This window comes from Carettochelys insculpta, chromosome 20, assembly GCF_033958435.1.
Source record: "Carettochelys insculpta isolate YL-2023 chromosome 20, ASM3395843v1, whole genome shotgun sequence".
Lineage (NCBI taxonomy): Eukaryota > Metazoa > Chordata > Testudines > Carettochelyidae > Carettochelys > Carettochelys insculpta.
Window position 1 is genome coordinate 26,205,659 of NC_134156.1, and position 17,464 is coordinate 26,223,122.

At 48.8% G+C, this 17,464-nt stretch overlaps 1 protein-coding gene across 3 annotated transcripts; it reads right to left on the reverse strand.

Annotated features, from left to right (window-relative positions):
- On the reverse strand, nucleotides 1–16,241 carry ARHGDIA (Rho GDP dissociation inhibitor alpha). 3 transcript variants are annotated; one of them, XM_075014281.1, is made up of 6 exons: nucleotides 16,172–16,241; nucleotides 4,400–4,610; nucleotides 3,794–3,877; nucleotides 2,561–2,637; nucleotides 2,343–2,406; nucleotides 1–1,817 (listed from the first exon to the last, which is right to left on the reverse strand). In XM_075014281.1, the coding sequence occupies exons 2-6, from the start codon at nucleotides 4,587–4,589 to the stop codon at nucleotides 1,618–1,620; spliced, it is 615 nt and encodes a 204-aa protein (XP_074870382.1). In that variant the 5' UTR covers nucleotides 4,590–4,610; nucleotides 16,172–16,241; the 3' UTR covers nucleotides 1–1,617. The 3 variants fall into 3 exon arrangements, with proteins under 3 accessions (XP_074870382.1, XP_074870384.1, XP_074870385.1); XM_075014283.1 differs by having other exon boundaries at nucleotides 16,159–16,223; XM_075014284.1 differs by lacking the exon at nucleotides 16,172–16,241 and adding an exon at nucleotides 15,980–16,094.
- Between the last annotated feature and the right edge of the window lie 1,223 nt (nucleotides 16,242–17,464).

The window sequence follows — 17,464 nt, forward strand, 5'->3', positions numbered from 1 at the left end:
GTCAGTTTGAAGATTTTATTTAACCATCATAAAAGGGGAAGCAGATGACAATTCCAAATCTGTTAATCTGGGTCTAAGATTTACAGACAAAATGCACCAAACCAAATTAACAAAAATCATCTGTCTAAAAGGCAGGGTGAGAGGAAGAGTTGGGGCAAGAGATGTAGCTACAGGAAAACCACACACACTTGGTCCCAGTTCTGGTATAACCTCAGCATTATTACAGCAACCAAAGATGGCGGCTGCAGAGCTGGAACATGCTTGCCCAGTAGCCAAAGGATTCTGGAGAGCTCCTGCCCACCATCTATCACACCAGTGTGGGTGTCTGGGATGCCAGGCTGCAGTGCTGTGACAATACGGGTAAGAGAGATTGCTCTAAGGACATGAAGGCAGGGAGTCTACATGTCAAGGCAATAAATACTGACAGGCCAGGCACAGGATTTCAAGGCAGAACTGATACGTAAGGCATTAACCTCTCCAATATTTGTCCATTGCAAGCTCTTTGTTCTAACCAGCTTGTGAAAGCAGCTTCAGAAATGGACCAATCCACCATCCAACCCAAAACCAAACCAAGAGAAGGGGCAGACACTGCCCTGGCATTCCAGTGCTTTGCAGCCAAAAATGGCTCCAGTGAAATAACGCCGAGGTTCCAGCAGCACTCGTGACTCCCAGACCCACCCTCAGCACAGATGCAGGGGCAGGCACAGAAAGGGACTGGGCTGTGCGAGAGCTACCCTAACAGGGCCAGCACCACCAGAGCAGAAAGTGGGAGAGTTCTGCCAGGGCAGCTCTCTCTGGGCATCCCCAAGGAGCGCTCTGCACAGGCTGGAGCAGCAGAGCACGCCAAAGCTCCCTCCTCTCAGGGCAGCTCAGGAGGAGACTGGGCCAGCAGCAAAGTCAGAAGTTAGAGTCATTTCTAATAAACCAGCTCAAGAGGAGTGACAGAGGAGGGCGACAAGCAAACAAACCTATGGGTGGGACTGAACAAGGTCAGGGCCTCCTTCCTCAAGGATGCATGTTACACACATTAAGGCATCATGGTTACAGGGGAACAGCCACAAATGAAGCTGCCAGACAGAGTCAGACACACTGGCTGGAGGGGAAGGGCAGGCCACACATGATTTTAGCCTATAAAAGGGTTCAGCAGCTGCCTGGCACCACAGTTCCTCAGCCACCCCCAGTCCATGAGCAGAAGCACTAGGGAAAGCCCCCTATGTGTGGGGAGCAGCTTGGAAAGTCCCTTCCCTTCAGCACCTGCCTGTGGTTTATTCCAACAAAGAAAGGTCAGAGGCAGCAATGGGTTAAGACCCTGACTAGGGCAAGAAGCACTCCCACTTCCATGTGTGGTGGATAGGCCTCAGGGACAGCATGCCCCTAAAGCAGGCAGCTGGAGGACAGATGCAGACAGCATGGCTTGGTCAGCTCCATTCAGTGATTCTTGGGGTGGGGGTGGGGTGATGCAGAGGGGGAGCATTACTGAGCTGAGAGCTCTTCTTGTTGACTGGAAGACAGGGAAGGGAAGTTGGGGTTCCAATGTCAGCACTTTGGTACAGGGTGGGATTTCTACCGTAGCCACTGTCTGGCTAACTCTCTCTTGGGGTTTGGCATCTGGAAGGGCTAGTCCTTCCACTCCTTCTTGATGGTCAGGTTCCACTCCCAGGACAGATGGTCAGTCTTATCATCATCTGTGAATTTGGATTTGATGTTGTAGCTGCCCCGGGCCAGCATACCCTTGGGGGCTTCCTCCATGGGGGTCAGGAACTCATACTCCTCTGCTCGGGGCCCATAGCTCCCAACCATGTAGTCAGTCTTGTCAACTGGAGGGAGACAGAGGTGGGGAGAGAATGAGTCTCCAGACCCAGTGATGAGGCTGAAGAGCAGAGAGAGTCTGGTCCCTCCCAGCAGCCAGGACATCTTCCCACAAAAGGGTCACAGCTAGGTTCGGACCTAGAGAAGATACTGCCTCTGCTGCCTGCATTAGAAGCCTCAGCCAGCCACTCAGTGCTGCCCCTCAGCCCCTTTCACATGGGGACAGACACCTTCCCACCTCATGCAGCAGGCCACACCACCAATCATTCAGTGCGAAGTACTGCTTCATGCCAGGCCAAGAGGCCCAAAACAGTCAGAGCCACTGACATCAGCCAAGCCCTGAAGCACAGCCTGAGAGAAGTCTCCCACCCCCAGTGATGGGCCAAAGGTGCACGTGAACAGACCTTCCTGAGTGGAGAAAGCCTCCTCTCAACATGCTGGAGCCAGCAGGTGGTAGGGCACACACCTCACTGCAGAGGAAGTGGCTGGGAGAACCCAGCACAAAGCAATGCCTAGAACAATGAAGCACTCACTTTTCACTCCTTTCCTGAATGTGTGCTGAATGTACTTCAGCCCCGACACAATCTCCTTGTTCACCTGCAGAGACAGACAGTGACCTCAGAGCAGGGCAGCCAAGGGTTTCTCCACATCTACCAATGCCAACCTCCAAATTAACTATCTCCAAGTCTGGGGTGTCTGGTTGCTGTATGCCCACAGTACACAGGCTTAGGGCAGTGACTCAAGTTCTTACCATGAAGGAGATTTTTATTCGATACTCCACACCCTCCTTCAGCACAAATGACTGCTTCTTGTAGCTTTCCAGGTCACCTACAGAAAGAGATTCACTTAGACTCCCTGGGCTCTATGCTGTGGCATGCACTTGGGGCAGGCCCTGTACAGGACACCTGACTATAAACAAGGGTTAAGGCTGCAGACAAGGGAAGCATCTGTTCCTACAAGTCAGGTGTTCCCTGGTCCCAGCTTCTGTATTAGCTTGTTTCATTACCACAGAAGTGTCCAAAGCACACCATGTAAGAGATTCCTAGATGCTCTTCGCCCATCAAGAGACAGAAATGTGACCTACTTAAGGGTGTCCCCGTTTAGATATTTCACCATCTCCCACCCACCCACACCAGAAGCTACCACCATTTCTAAGTTAGTCCAGGCAGACCCTTCACGGAATCCACCCTTCTCAACCAGAGGGCTTGGAAATCTCAGAATGGCTCTTCATGAGAGTTAATGCCAAGCTCCTGTTCCCAGAATCATCAGGAATATCTGTGACCCTCAAATGGAGGCCTGGAGATCTTGTTCTCTGAAGACAAATCAGGTATTCCAGTGGGAACCCCAATCCTGCAATCAGGAAGCTACTAATTAATGATACTGCAGGAGGCTGATGCAACATTATCTAAGGATTAGAACCTGGGAAGCCTTCATTCAACACAGTTTATTTTGTGACTGTCTCTTGCCAGAGCGCTCTTAAAGAGTAACTTGTTCATGGAGCAGTTTGGAATACTTCCTTCAGCATAGGGCTCAAACCTGTACTCCCATGGCCTAACCAGAGTCTGGTGGAAGGAATGAGGAGTTATGAGCTATGGGTTTCCTAACTTCAGGAAAACAGTTGGCACTTGCCAAGTAGCTCCTGGGCTCCTCCATCTGGTAACATCTGAGTAGTGTTTGTAGGATTGAACACGCACAAGTAAGAAGCAGTGTGCCAGGGGCCCTTACCGCCACAGTTCAGGTACTTGGGGGCGGGGGGGTAGAGAGGGTGCAGTAGTGACCAGCAGGCTGGAAGTTCCAAAGCCACAAGAGTACCCTGAGCTCCTGCAAGTTATGTTTGGAAACACATTTCAGCTGGTCACTTCCACCAGGTCAGAATAGACAGGGAGTCTGGCCTGGCTCCTCACCACGGCCCAGTTGCCTGCATCAAGCTAGCCTAGGCCTGTCTTCCTTGAAGATAGACCGCAGGTACCAATCTCATACGTACCTGTCAGGTCCAGCTCCAGAGGACCAGGAGCAGTGGCACAGACTAGCGTCAGTTTGGTCACCACCACATTAGGCGCACTGGGATCTAAGACAAAGAAGAGGCTGTTAGAAAAAAGTGCTAGTGAAATCTCCACTCATGCTGACCTTGCCTACATCCTTCTGTCTGCTTTCTCTCAGTTCCTGGAAAGAAAGGAGCAGGTAAAAAACTAGAAATAATGGGCCTGCCTGGAGCAGAGATCTTCGTTCATACTCAGGGAACAAAGATGGCTCAGACCCTCCCATTCAGAGGGCACATACTAAAAGGTATCAACTCAAGCTTTATTCAAAGGGCAAATGACAGAAACTAGCCAGGTAAAAACTGGCAAAGCAGAGAGTTGGCAGAGCCAACACTGGAGGGTTACTCCCAACTGGTCATTCACATCCTGGGTTAAAGCTGGGTTTTCAGCAGCATGTATTGAAAGATCTGGGAGGAGGGTAGGAGGGTTCTTAGCATCTGCCTGAAGCATGCAGAGTGGACAGAAGAGGTCTCAGCAGTTATAGCCATTTGCTACCACTTTATAGTCTGCACAGAGACAACTGCATGCTCTGAGCTGGCACCCGGACGCACCAGTAGCTATGGCGACATTTCCCAGCAGAGCCTCCTTGTACTTGCGCAGGCTCTCATCATCCTTGTCCAGCTCCTGGATCTCCTGGATACTTTTCTGGGCAGGTGGTTTGTAGTTGACCGAGTGTTCATCTTCCTCATTCTCTGCTGCAATCTGAGCCAGCTGCTCTGCGGTCGGCTCCTGCTCTGCCATCTTCACACACGTGAGTTACACCTAAGAGGGGAGAGAGGGCAAATGGGATCAGTAACCTGACAGCTGCTTCCTGAAGGGCTCCCCAATAGACACCTCATTCCTCCCTCAAAAAGCTGTTCCTCACAGATAGCTGGCCAGTAGCTTCATCTATTGGGGGGTCAAGTTCAATGCAGCCTTGTTCTCAAAGGCCCGTGGGAGATCTTGCTAGTTGTCCCAAGAAAATGAACTGGCCAGGATATTCCCAGAATGCCTGCTCCTCTGCAGCGTGTCCTCCTACAAGCACCCAAGTCAGAGTTTAGCAAACAAGTACAAGATCCCAACTACACCAGGGTATGGGGAGACTTCAGCCTCAGTGTTCTGTTTGTTAAACTACCAAAACAGGTGGGCTTGGGACATGGAATTAGATAAACCCTCTGCCCAGATCAGCTGAGTGGAAAAACCCAAAGAGGGTGCGGGCCTCTGGTACATTCTGCTTCATTACAGCACTCAATTCCATCTACGGAGAGATGTCTGCTTCATTGTTGGAGCAAGATCCAGAGGCCTCATCAATGATCTACAGGCCTATGGCTCATAATGCAACTGGATTAGAGTGTTCTAAAAGGGGCACTGTCTGCTCCCAAAGAGTAGTGAAAAGCACCTGCTTGGGCTTATCACAGTCAATCCTTCCCAGAGGTCTGAGCCAAACAAGATCACTGAAAAGCAGAAGCACTTGATGAATAGCATTTGTGCTAACTTGGCTCAATGGAGCAAGTCTCCAGCCCCTTGCTGAACAGGCAATAGAAAGTAGCATGTGGATTAGCCATCCTTAAGGGTGAAACTCTCTTCCCATTAAAACTGAGTTTATAGTTGACCACCAGTCTCAACTACCACCCCACTTAAGCTTCACAAGCCACGTCATCCCTGGCAGGCTTTTCCTCAGAAGAATATCCCAATAGTTTTAAAGTTAATGGCCAAGTCTTTGAAAATCCGTGACTGTTTGTAGCTTCCCTGAAGCGGGCTCCCCAACTGCAAACACTCCAGGGCTACAGTTACACTACAGTGTTCTGTCAACAGAAGTCACTGCCAGGAATGTTTTCCCCAACAAAACTTCTGTTGAGAGTGCAGTCACACACAAAAGCTGATCGGGAGAGCGTGCCGCTCAGTGGACAGAGCGGCCGGACTGCCTGGCTGCTCTCTCAACAGAACAGGCACCCATAAGCACAGCAGACAGGGCTGCCCATTGTTGTGGATGCCCTGCCAGTTGACAGAAGGCCCTCCGGAGATCGGCCACAGATTGCTGTCAACAGAAAGTTGATAGTAGCATTATGCCACAAAGCTTCGAGGCGGAACACTGCTGGCAAAAGTGCCATGTTTTATCTAGGTACCATTGACAAAATGCACTTTGTGTGCACATGTGCTACAGTTTCGCTGACAAAACTGGACTTTTGCTGGCACAACTTGCTAGTATAACCATAGTTGAGATGTTTGCATCACCCTTTATAAACAAGCAGTGAAGGGATCCAGCCATTTCCCCACCCTTGGGCCTGGTCTATACTTCAAACACTTCAAAATGAGACAGGCCTAGCTCATTCAGGCTGTGAAAAATGCTGTTTCCCTGCGTAGTGTAATTATGATCAACCTAAGCTTCTGACTCAGCTAGATCGACCTAGCTACTGCCTCTTGAAGAGGTTGGTTAACTACATCAACAGAAAAACCCTTCTGTCACTATAGGATGTGTATTACAGGGCCACAGTATCAATATTTCAGCCTAACTGTGCTGTTCTAGAGGTACTCTAAATCCTTCATCACTCCCTAACTTCCTATGTGGCATGCCACCCATTCATCAGTTTGCATCTATTTATGCAAAATTTTAGGAGGGAAAGCTCAAAACATAAGGTAATTATAAAATCCTGTTCACTATCCCAGGAAGTCATTTCTAATACAGTAGATCACTAACCTACTAATATACTCCATGCTCAATGCAGTTAAATACAAACTTGTAAGTTCTACATACACTTACAAAACCTACAAACACCACTATATGGATATCCAGTAGTTGGTGGTTGAAGCTAGACAATTTCAAGGGAGAACAAACAGTAAACGAAGGAGGAGGTCCGTCTAGATCATCCTAATGGTCTATTCTGATCTCAAGCCTATGATGTGGTTTTGAAAGGTTCATAACTGAAGACTGATTATTTCATTTCTAATCCCATACCACATCACCCTAAGGAAACAACTCCCAGAACTCAGACAACACATTCTGGGACTACGCACCTCAGTTTCTACTGCATATTTTGCTACACAAGAACAGCACATTACATTCTTCAGAGAGATGTCAAAGCAGGTATGAAGAGTGGGACCAGGCTGGATCCACTTTCCAGACTCCTTCGGGAGGATGTTTTGATCAAGGCATCAAGCAGGGGTGTTTGACGACTCAATGAAACGTTCAATCAGGACTTTTATGCAAGTCTTGTTTGAGACAAGAATGAGGAATCAGTTCTGCTTGATTTTGTGATATTCTCCCCCACCTCCAGAAGTGGCCCTTTTGTGCAAGCACTTGTTAAAGAGGCCCAATTGCAGTGCCTCTCTAAGGCCACTAGCCACACTCTGGCCAGTGCTGGCCCCTGGAAAGTTGTCAGAATTTCAATGCAAAACACAGCAAACCATCACAGTGCTAGAGTGTAGCTCCCCCCAGTCCTGCACTCAGTTCTGGGAGCTGGCTTGGCTCTACAGGGGTGCGTCCTCATGCTTTGGATATTACCGAAGAACTGCTGCTACCGCCACCACCAGCAGATGCAACCCTCCATTGGTCAGAGCAGGAAGGCAGTTCAAGAGGCTTGTCTGCAGCCCAAGCATGGGGTTACGTCCTCTTGTTGACTCCCAAGAATAGCTAGGGTGCCTTGTGCTCCCCTTGCTGTAGAAGTGCATAGTCTTGGGAAGACGGGTCTGATGGAGACATCATCCACACCTCCCATCCATGAAACAAATTCTGAATGGGCACCCTGCCTCAAGGGGGACAGAGAAGCTGTTCTGCTAATTACTGCCTACTACTGCCCTTGCAGTACAGCATTAGACCCACTCACATGGAGTGACCGGAACAGAGTGCCAGGATGAACCAGAATACTTTTAGTGCCATTGAAGTCCACCCATCAGCCATACAGGAACCAGACCTGTCCCTACTTCTCACGCTGACAAACCAGAGAATTAACCAGAGAATTTAAGGCCATGAAAACCCGCTGGAGACAACATCTGGGAACAGCAAACCCCAGCCTGGGAGGTCAGGGCTGTTACACCCAGCAGCTTCGTATAGGGCTGATTTCGTCTCAGAAGACATGGATGAGAGTAATTTGCTACCCATCCTTCAGCAAGGCCCCCTGGGGCAGAGCTAAGAGCAGTAACATCAGAAATATCACAGAGCAGTAGAGCTCTTGGGAGTGGAGAGGCACAGAAGCACATTACAAAATACTGGAGAGGGGGATGCCAGGGCAGTCTCCTTCCTGCACTGATACACACATACCAGAGGTCATAGTTGCTCAGCTGCTTCTCTGGGAAAGGCAGCAAGCCAGAAAGGAAGGAAGCTTCCAGACATACAAAGCTCCTCTCAAGACCCTTGACATGTCCCTTTGGGTGGCCGAGAGGAGCCATTTACCACACTTCAGGATTAGGAGGATAGAGAGGGCCTTAGGGTAACAGACATTTTGCTGTTCACTTCCAGATGCCCCTGGATGGGGGAGATTGCTACACAAATCAAAGCCTAGCAATCAATTGTAACTGACCTTCTCAGGGATCCCCTATCACCTATGCTCCCAAGTCCCATACCACGAGGAACATGGGCCTGCCCTCTTTAGCAGGCACAAAACCTCTTGCAGATGAGGCAGTGGTCCCTATCATCTCAATACCTCCTTCTGTAGATTTGAGCACCAGTTATCCAGTAAGACCACCAGGGCACAGCGCTGATCCTTATGCCCAGACATGATCCACAGTACGTAGATCACATTTCAAACCTTAGGCACTATTGCAGGGAAATCCTTCTCAGACACATCCAGCTGCCTAGGAGATGCTCACTCAATCTTCTGTCCTTACAGCTGTTGTAATGCAACTAAAATCTGACCACTCCTCACTGCTTGTCACCAACTTCCTGGTCTTCCAGGCTTCTGATCAGGAGAATCAGGAATCACCAGATTCCCTCCCACCAGCTCTGTATCTCTGGCCACCTTCCGAATGGACAGCGTTCAAGTTTGAACCAGACAGTTACATAGAGAAAGATCCCAATTAACCAATATGACACTCTAAGAGTCTACAGTACTTAAGAATCACATGCCAGTTTGGCAAGACCTTCTGAGGCCCCTAACCAAACCTGATCTGTAATAGAGTGAAAAAGGCTCTAATGTATGAAGGATTCAGGCTATCTAAAACAGAGTATCACGTGCCTGTTGCTGGCTAGAGCCACTCTCAGGTCAGAGGAGAAATCCCAGACTATTACTTCAGGAAGAATCAGGGCTTCTCTTGCTATTCAGAACCTTGGAGATGACACAAGATGAACCAATGCTTGAGAGAAATCACAGCAGGCCAAATCATCTTCCTAGCAGAGGGAATTCTTATTGTCAGCAGCACTCTTTAACCCTCCATCCAAGAGCCCCACCATTACAAAACTTACAAACTGTTAGCAAGTGTTAGCAGGCAGGGCACCAGCACTAGAAAAAACAAAACTAAGAAACTGCGACCTGGCTACAGTTACAGCCTGATTAATGATGTGACAACTGAGGACCTAAGCGGGAGGGAGGACATCAGTTCCTGCAACTAAGCATTTGCTGGTGAGACATCATGCCCCAATCTCTGCCTTTTACATGACCAATCCCCAGAACAGAGACCCGTACAGCACTCTACATTAGGTTCTGTGGCCCCATCCCGGTCACAGCCCCTACGCCAGAAATGGGGAACCTACTGGGCCAGATTTGGCCCATGGCTTGCTTTGACCGAACTCACAGGACTCCCACCCCATCTCTAAATAAGGCAAACCAACACTGGCTTGCCAATCACATGGGGGAATCTGCCAAACCTTATGGGGAAGATCAAAGCAAGCTGTGGACCTGCTCTGCCTGGTAGGGGGAGAGGAAGCAGCTCTGCACACTGATGTTTCTTCTCCTCCCTGGCTAGGGGAGCATCGGCACATAGAAGCGCTCCCAGCAGGAGTTTCCCAAAAGCTCCCATTGGTCACCATTCCTGGCCAATGGTAGAAGCAGGTGACTGTGCCAGGAAGTGCAGGTGCCCCCCACCCCCCAGCCATAGCTGCATCAGGTAGAGTCTCCACACCACTCCTGCACCCAGACCCACCCCCCCACCTCAAGTACACTCCAAGGAAGCACCTTCTTGTAATTGTACCACTCATTTTTGGTCCCACACATATACTTGCTCTGGGCCCCAAGAAAAGTTAATCTAGCCATAGGGGTAAGCCCTGAGCTTTGACACATCACTCTCCCACCATGGGGCTGGATCTCAAGGGGAGTGAGAAGAGTGGGTTTTTTTTTACCCCTCTTCATTCTCAGTTGGGGATGTTTTTTGGGCAAGGGACATGTTTCTCATTTGTGTGTGACCCTTGATTGATTTTTGGGAGTCACTGTCCCTGACCCAAAAAAAGGTTCCCCAAACCATGAGCTAAGTGCTATCCTAGCCTCTCTGAAAATACACTGCTTTGTACTGTTCTGAAGATGAGGAAGCTGGAAGTGGTTTCCTTGTGTTAGAACATAACATAAGAATGGCCATACTGGGTCAGACCAAAGGTCCATCCAGCCCAGCATCCCATCTGCCGATGGTGGCCAATGCCAGGTGCCCCAGAGAAGGAGAACAGAAGACAATGATCAAGTGATTTATCTCCTGCCATCCATCTCCTGCCCTTGTACTGAAGGCCAGGGCACCATACTTTATCCCTGGCTAATAGCCATTTATGGATCTAACCTGCAAAATTTATCAAGCTCTTTTTTAAACCCTAATAGAGTCCTGGCCTTCACAGCCTCCTCGGACAAGGAGTTCCACAGGTTGACTGTGCGCTGTGTGAAGAAAAATTTCCTTTTATTAGTTTTGAACCTACTACCCATCAATTTCATTTGGTGTCCCCTAGTTCTTGTATTATGGGAAAAGGTAAATAATTTTTCTATATTCACTTTCTCCACACCATTCATGATTTTATATACCTCTATCATATCGCCCCTCAATTGCCTCTTTTCCAGACTGAAAAGTCCCAGTCTCTCTAGCCTCTCCCCATATGGGACCCGTTCCAAGCCCCTAATCATCTTAGTCACCCTTTTCTGAACCTTTTCTAATGCCAATATATCTTTTTTGAGGTGAGGAGACCACATCTGCATGCAGTACTCAAGATGTGGGCGTACCATAGTTTTATATAGGGGAAGTATGATATCTTTTGTCTTATTATCGATCCCTTTTTTTAATAATTCCTAACATCCTATTTGCCTTACTAACTGCCGCTGCACACTGCGTGGATGTCTTCAGAGAACTATCCACTATAACTCCAAGATCTCTTTCCTGATCTGTCGTAGCTAAATCTGACCCCATCATGTAGTACGTGTAATTTGAGTTATTTTTTCCAACATGCATTACCTTACACTTACCCACATTAAATTTCATTTGCCATTTTGCTGCCCAATCACTCAGTTTGCTGAGATCTTTTTGTAGTTCTTCACAATCTGTTTTGGTTTTTGACTGTCCTGAACAACTTGGTGTCATCTGCAAACTTTGCCACCTCACTGCTTACCTCATTTTCTAGATCATTGATGAACAAGTTGAACAGGATCGGTCCCAGGACTGACCCCTGGGGAACACCACTAGTTACCCTCCTCCATTGTGAAAATTTACCATTTATTCCCACCCTTTGTTTTCTGTCTTTTAACCAATTCCCGATCCATGAAAGGATCTTTCCTCCTATCCCATGACCACCTAATTTACATAAAAGCCTTTGGTGTGGGACCTTGTCAAAGGCTTTCTGGAAATCTAGGTATATTATGTCCACTGGGTGCCCCTTGTCCGCATGTTTATTAACCCCTTCAAAGAATTCTAATAGATTAGTTAGACACGACTTCCCTCTGCAGAAACCATGCTGACTTTTGCCCAACAATTCGTGCTCTTCTACGTGCCTTGCAATTTTATTCTTTACTAGTGTTTCTACTAATTTGCCTGGTACTGATGTTAAACTTATCGGTCTATAATTGCCAGGGTCTCCTCTAGAGCCTTTTTTAAATATTGGCGTTATATTGGCCGTCTTCCAGTCATTTGGTACCAAAGTGGATTTAAAGGATAGGTTACCAACCACTGTTAATAACTCCACAATTTCACATTTGAGTTCTTTCAGAACCCTTGGGTGAATACCGTCTGGTCCTGGAGACGTGTTACTATGCAGCTTATCAATTAACTCCAAAACCTCCTCTAATGTCACTTCAATCTGAGAGAGTTCCTCAGATTTGTCACCTAAAAAGGCTGGCTCAGATTTAGGAACCGCTGTAACATCCTCAGCCGTGAAGACTGAAGCAAAGAAATCATTTAATCACTCCGCACTGGCACTGTCTTCCTTGATCGCTCCTTTTATATCTTTATCGTCCAAGGGCCCCACTGCTTTTTTAGCGGGCTTCCTGCTTCTAATGTATTTAAAAAACATTTTACTATCGTTTTTTGAATTTTTGGCTAGCTGTTCCTCAAAATCTTTTTTGGCTTTTCTTACTACATTATGACACTTAATTTGGGAGTGTTTATGTTCCTTTCTATTTTCCTCACTAGGATTTGACTTCCACTTTTTAAAAGCTGCCCTTTTCTCTCTCACTGCCTTTTTAACATGGCTGTTTAGCCATGGTGGTTCTTTGTTAGGTCTCTTACTGTGTTTTTTTATTTGGGGCATACATTTAAGTTGGGCCTCTAGTATGGTGTCTTTAAACAGTTTCCATGCAGCTTCCAGGGATTTTAGTTTAATTACTCTACCTTTTAGTTTCTGTTTAACTAGCTTCCTCATTTTAGTGTAATTCCCCTTTTTGAAATTAAATGCCAGAGTGTTTGACCGCTGCGGTGTTCTTCCCAACACAGGAATATTAAAAGTTATTATATTGTGGTCACTATTTCCAAGCAGTCCAGTAACAGTTACCTCTTGGACCAGATCCTGCGTTCCAGTCAAGACTAGATCGAGAATTGACTCCCCCCTTGTGGGTTCCTGTACTAGCTCCAAGAAGCAGTCATTTAAGGCATTAAGAAATTTAATCTCTGAATCCCGTCCTGAGGTGACATGCACCCAATCAATATGGGGATAATTGAAATCTCCTATTATTACTGTGTTTTTTATTTTGATAGCCTCTCTAATCTCCCTTAACATTTCAGCATCACTATCACTGTCCTGGTTAGGTGGTCGGTAATATATTCCTAATGCCATATTCATATTAGAGGAATGAATTGTTATCCATAATGATTCTATGGAACGTTTTGATTCCTTTAGGATTTTTGCTTCATTTGATTCTATATTATCCTTCACATATAGTACCACTCCGCCACCCGCACGACCTGTTCTGTCTTTCCGATATAATTTATATCCCGGTATGATAGTCCCCCACTGATTGTCCTCATTCCACCATGTTTCTGAGATGCCTATTATGTCAACTTCCTCCTTTGATATGAGGTACTCCAGTTCACCCATCTTATTAGACAGACTCCTAGCATTTGTGTAAAAGCACGTTAAAAAACTACCACTATTTATATGTCCGCCTTTCACAGACGCGTTGGATTTTTTTATATGCGATTGTTGCACATCTGATCTTGCCCATATATTATTTCCCACGTTCCCTATCTGACTAACTTCTAGGGAATCCCTATCTATGGAGCCTTGTGTAAGAGAAGTCTCCGTCCGATCCAGGTGCTCCTCTGCACCAATCGGCTTTCCCCCACCTCTTAGTTTAAAAACTGCTCTACGACCTTTTTAATGTTTAATGCCAGCAGTCTGGATTCACCTTGACTTAGGCTCCCCCTACCCCAAAAGTGTCCCCAGTTCCTAATAAATCTAAACCCCTCTTCCCTACACCATCGTCTCATCCACGCATTGAGACTCTGAAGTTCTGCCTGTCTATCTGGCCCTGCGCGTGGAACTGGAAGCATCAGAGAACGCCACCATAGATGTTCTGGATTTCAGTCTCTTTCCTAGTAACCTAAATTTGGCCTCCAGAACATCTCTTCTACCCTTCCCTATGTCATTGGTACCAACATGTACCACGACCACCAGCTCCTCCCCAGCACTACCCATAAGTCTGTCTAGATGCCCCGAGAGATCCGCAACCTTCGCACCAGGCAGGCAAGTCACCATACGGTTCTCCTGGTCATCACAAATCCAACTATCTATATTTCTAATGATCAAATCCCCCACTACTAAAACCTGTTTCTTCCTAACAGCTGGTGCTCCCTCCCCCGGAGAAGTATCCTCGGCACGGTGTTGCCTTGCTGTCTTGTTAAAACTAAGTCCTACTGTTTCTTCTGTGCTTCCAGAGAGTGTATTTCAAAACCAAAGTGACTAAAGAGTGCGCCATTTGGTTGTGAAGGTGCCTGATATACCTGCTTACAGAGTGTGAAAGTCCCATCAGAAGGTGGGAGGGAAGAGAAATGTCTGATGATCTCTTCCGTGGTTTTCCAGCTTCTTTCTTAACAGCTCTGAAAATGGCAGCTTCCCCTTTTTTTTAAACTAAGTATATGAAATCAGGGTAATGCTGGCCACAGTTCAGCATAGTATAAGAAATGCTGCTTAAGCATTCCCTACATTAGCTGGTTGGAAAGTACAAGGACAAACATTCACTCCATATATTAATTGACCCTGTGCAAAGCAAGCTGCCAAATCGAGCTCAACTTTTAAGAGCAGCAGCATAAAGTAGCCAAACCACAAACACACAGAGTCCAACCCCCAGCAGTCCAGAGACCTAGTCGCACTGAAATCTAGCAACAAATTTTAATTTGCTCCTCCCACATCATTGCACCAATTTTAAAAAGATTCCAGCATCACTTCTCTGAATTCTCCCCACTTTACAGCAGTGCTCATACTCATGTTGTATGGCCTCTCTCCCCTCCAGCTTCCAAAGATAGGCTACAAAGGGAAAACAGTGTTTGCCCTTTCTAGCATATGAAAAGCCTGAAGTTCTTACATTAAGTTCTTACATTAAGAATTCTGTCTGATACTCTATGAGTTCTCTAGATGTCTGAAGGACTAAATATGCCCCGAAAACAAATCTTATTAACCAAGAAGGGAAATGATTTTTCTTCATTTATCCTTAAAGGCTATTTAACTCACAGATGAAAAACGTAGCTCCTTCAAGAAAGGCTTTGATAATACATGTCTCAGGGCTGCCAAAGCAATTTCCAGCAAGACAGCCAGAAAGACTTTAAATGCCTAATGCTTCCAAGCAAACAAAAAGCCTTTCTGAAATGCTCAGATACAGTGGGACTACGGCCCTTACAAGGATCCCACACTAGTGTGAATCACAGAACGATAGAGCTGGAAGAGACTTAAAAAAGCCATTGAGTCCAGCCCCCTGCTCTAACTAGGACCAAACCCATCAGATCAGCCCCACCAGGGCTTTGTCGAGGTGAGACAAACACCTCCAGGGATGGAGACTCCACTACTTCCCTGGGTAGGCCATTCCAAGGCTAATAAAAAACCTCAAACAGTCCTCTCTACTAAAACGTTTAGCAAAAAACAAAAGATTAATACAATCTTAAAAGAAACCCAAATGTAGGACACACTGGCAGGGAGAGGCTCCCCAGCTGCGGATGTCAAGCAAGTGCAGCTCCCCACCTACCCCACACCTCGAGGCACTAGGTAGGACCTCCCTGGCTGCCCTATGTCTTGGGGTGTAGGGAACAGAACTGCTGCCCCACGGGGAGAATCTGCATAGCTACACCATGCCTTAAGGCACAAGGAACAGAATGGTACCCGCACTGGTGCATCTCCCAGCTTCCCTGCGCTGCGGGGAGCCAGGCAGCAGCCACTCCCCCGTGCAAATAGGGGGCAATCAGCCCCTTTGTTAAATCAGAACACGTCTTCCTGGCACCTGATATACAGGGCTGTCACGGCCAAAACAGAACAGATGGTCACCCCCGCCCCACACACACCGCTCCCGAACGGCACAGCTCCAGGAGACGAGCCCTGGCACTCCGACCAGCCCCCAACTAAAACAGCCATCAGAAACAAGAACCCGCCCTCTCCGCCCGAGCACCAGCTCTCGCGTGCCGCCCCGCCCGCGCCTAGCGGAAGCCCCAGGATCCCGAAGCGGCCGCTGAAGTGAACGGCTCCAGGCACCCTTCCAACTACCCCGGGCCACCCACGCGCGCTCACCCCCCCAGGCCTGGGCCTCGCCCCCGCGTGCGGCAGGCCAAGCACGTGCCTCCACAGGTTCGTGACAAGGGCGCGGCACCAGCTGGGGAGCGGCCTGCGGCCGACGGGACCGTGCGCCCCGAGAGGAGCGCGAAAGTGGCGTAGCCCCTACCGCCAGGGGACTCCGGCCCGGCCCGGCCCCGCCCCGCCCCGCGCCGCCCGGCCCGGCCCGGCCCGGCCCCTCCCTACCCGGCCCGTTCACCTCCTCCCGCTGCTGTGACAACGCCGCCCGAATCCACCCAACCGCCTCCGCGCGCGCACCCGCACTTCCGGAGCATCTTCGTCACTTCCCGTTATAAGAGGACAGAGCCCGATGCCTCACTTCCGATCGGGCCTCGCCGCGCTGATTGGCCGGAAAGCAGAGTGAGAGGCGCGTGACCCACGGTAAAGATGATAGAGCTGGGACCTTGCCTAGAGCGTCTCTTGAGGCTCCGTTAACTCCTGACTAGGGAGTGGGGGACTTCCGGCTTGTTAATTGTGAGCGGAAGCCCCAGGGCTGATGGGCGGGCCGGGAAGCGCGCTCCCGCCGTTCGTAACAGTGGGTGTACGCGGCGCGGGGCGGGTCCCGGCGCGGGAATTGGGGTTGCCTGGCCCGGGCGGGGCTGTCCCTGCACGAGAGGGCCCGCGGCGGGCGGCGCCCAGGTCCAGCGGGACCCAGGGTTCCCTGTCTGGTGTTGTGCGGGTCCTACCTCAGTCTCCTTTTCAGCTGCCGCCTTCGCCCCGCAAGGGACGGGTTAACCGCCCCCCCGCTGCGGTAGAAAGCGCCAGGAGGCGCTGCGCGCCCGCCCACCCCTAGCCCAGCCAAAGGGAGGCCGCTGGCCAAGGGCCTGGGAGTAGCACATCTACGTTCCATATGGGGGAGTCACCACCACTTACCTTGGGGATCAGAGCAGAGTGGAGGGTCTTTCCCCTTGACAGGGTGAAAGGGACGTCTAAGGCCCCTTTTCAGAGTGGGAAGTCATCAGTCCCCTGGGCTCTTCAGGAAGAGGGAAGCTCCAGAATACCTTTGTCCTCTCCTAGAAACCTCAAGAGACTCAGGTTCCCCCTGCCAGTGTTAAATGCCTATGGGGGTGCACTGAGCTTACCCCTTTTCAGCTCCCTTCTACTGAGGGAGTTTCTGTCTCATAACAGTGAGCCTGGCCCCTTCACTCCTCAGTTCTTGTCTGAGCAGCTTAACTACAGGCATAGCCAAACTCTTAGCCAGGTTTTAGCTCTACTTCCTTACTGTCATTGCAGCTGGTCCTACACGTGTTTTGAACTTGAGTTTGGTTAGCTGGCTGGATCTGTAAGTTAGAACTCTACATCCAGCTCCATGAAGATGTCATGCAGAGTTTAGCATCACTCTTGCTCATTCCAGTTCTCCCTGTCCTACCCCTTAATGTCAGCTCTGCAGCAGAAGTGCTGCTGTGTCGATGGGGAATCCACTCACTATCCAGTGTGCATGACAACTTCAGGACCTTTCACAACTTTCCACAGTTCAGCAGCCCTGAGTTGT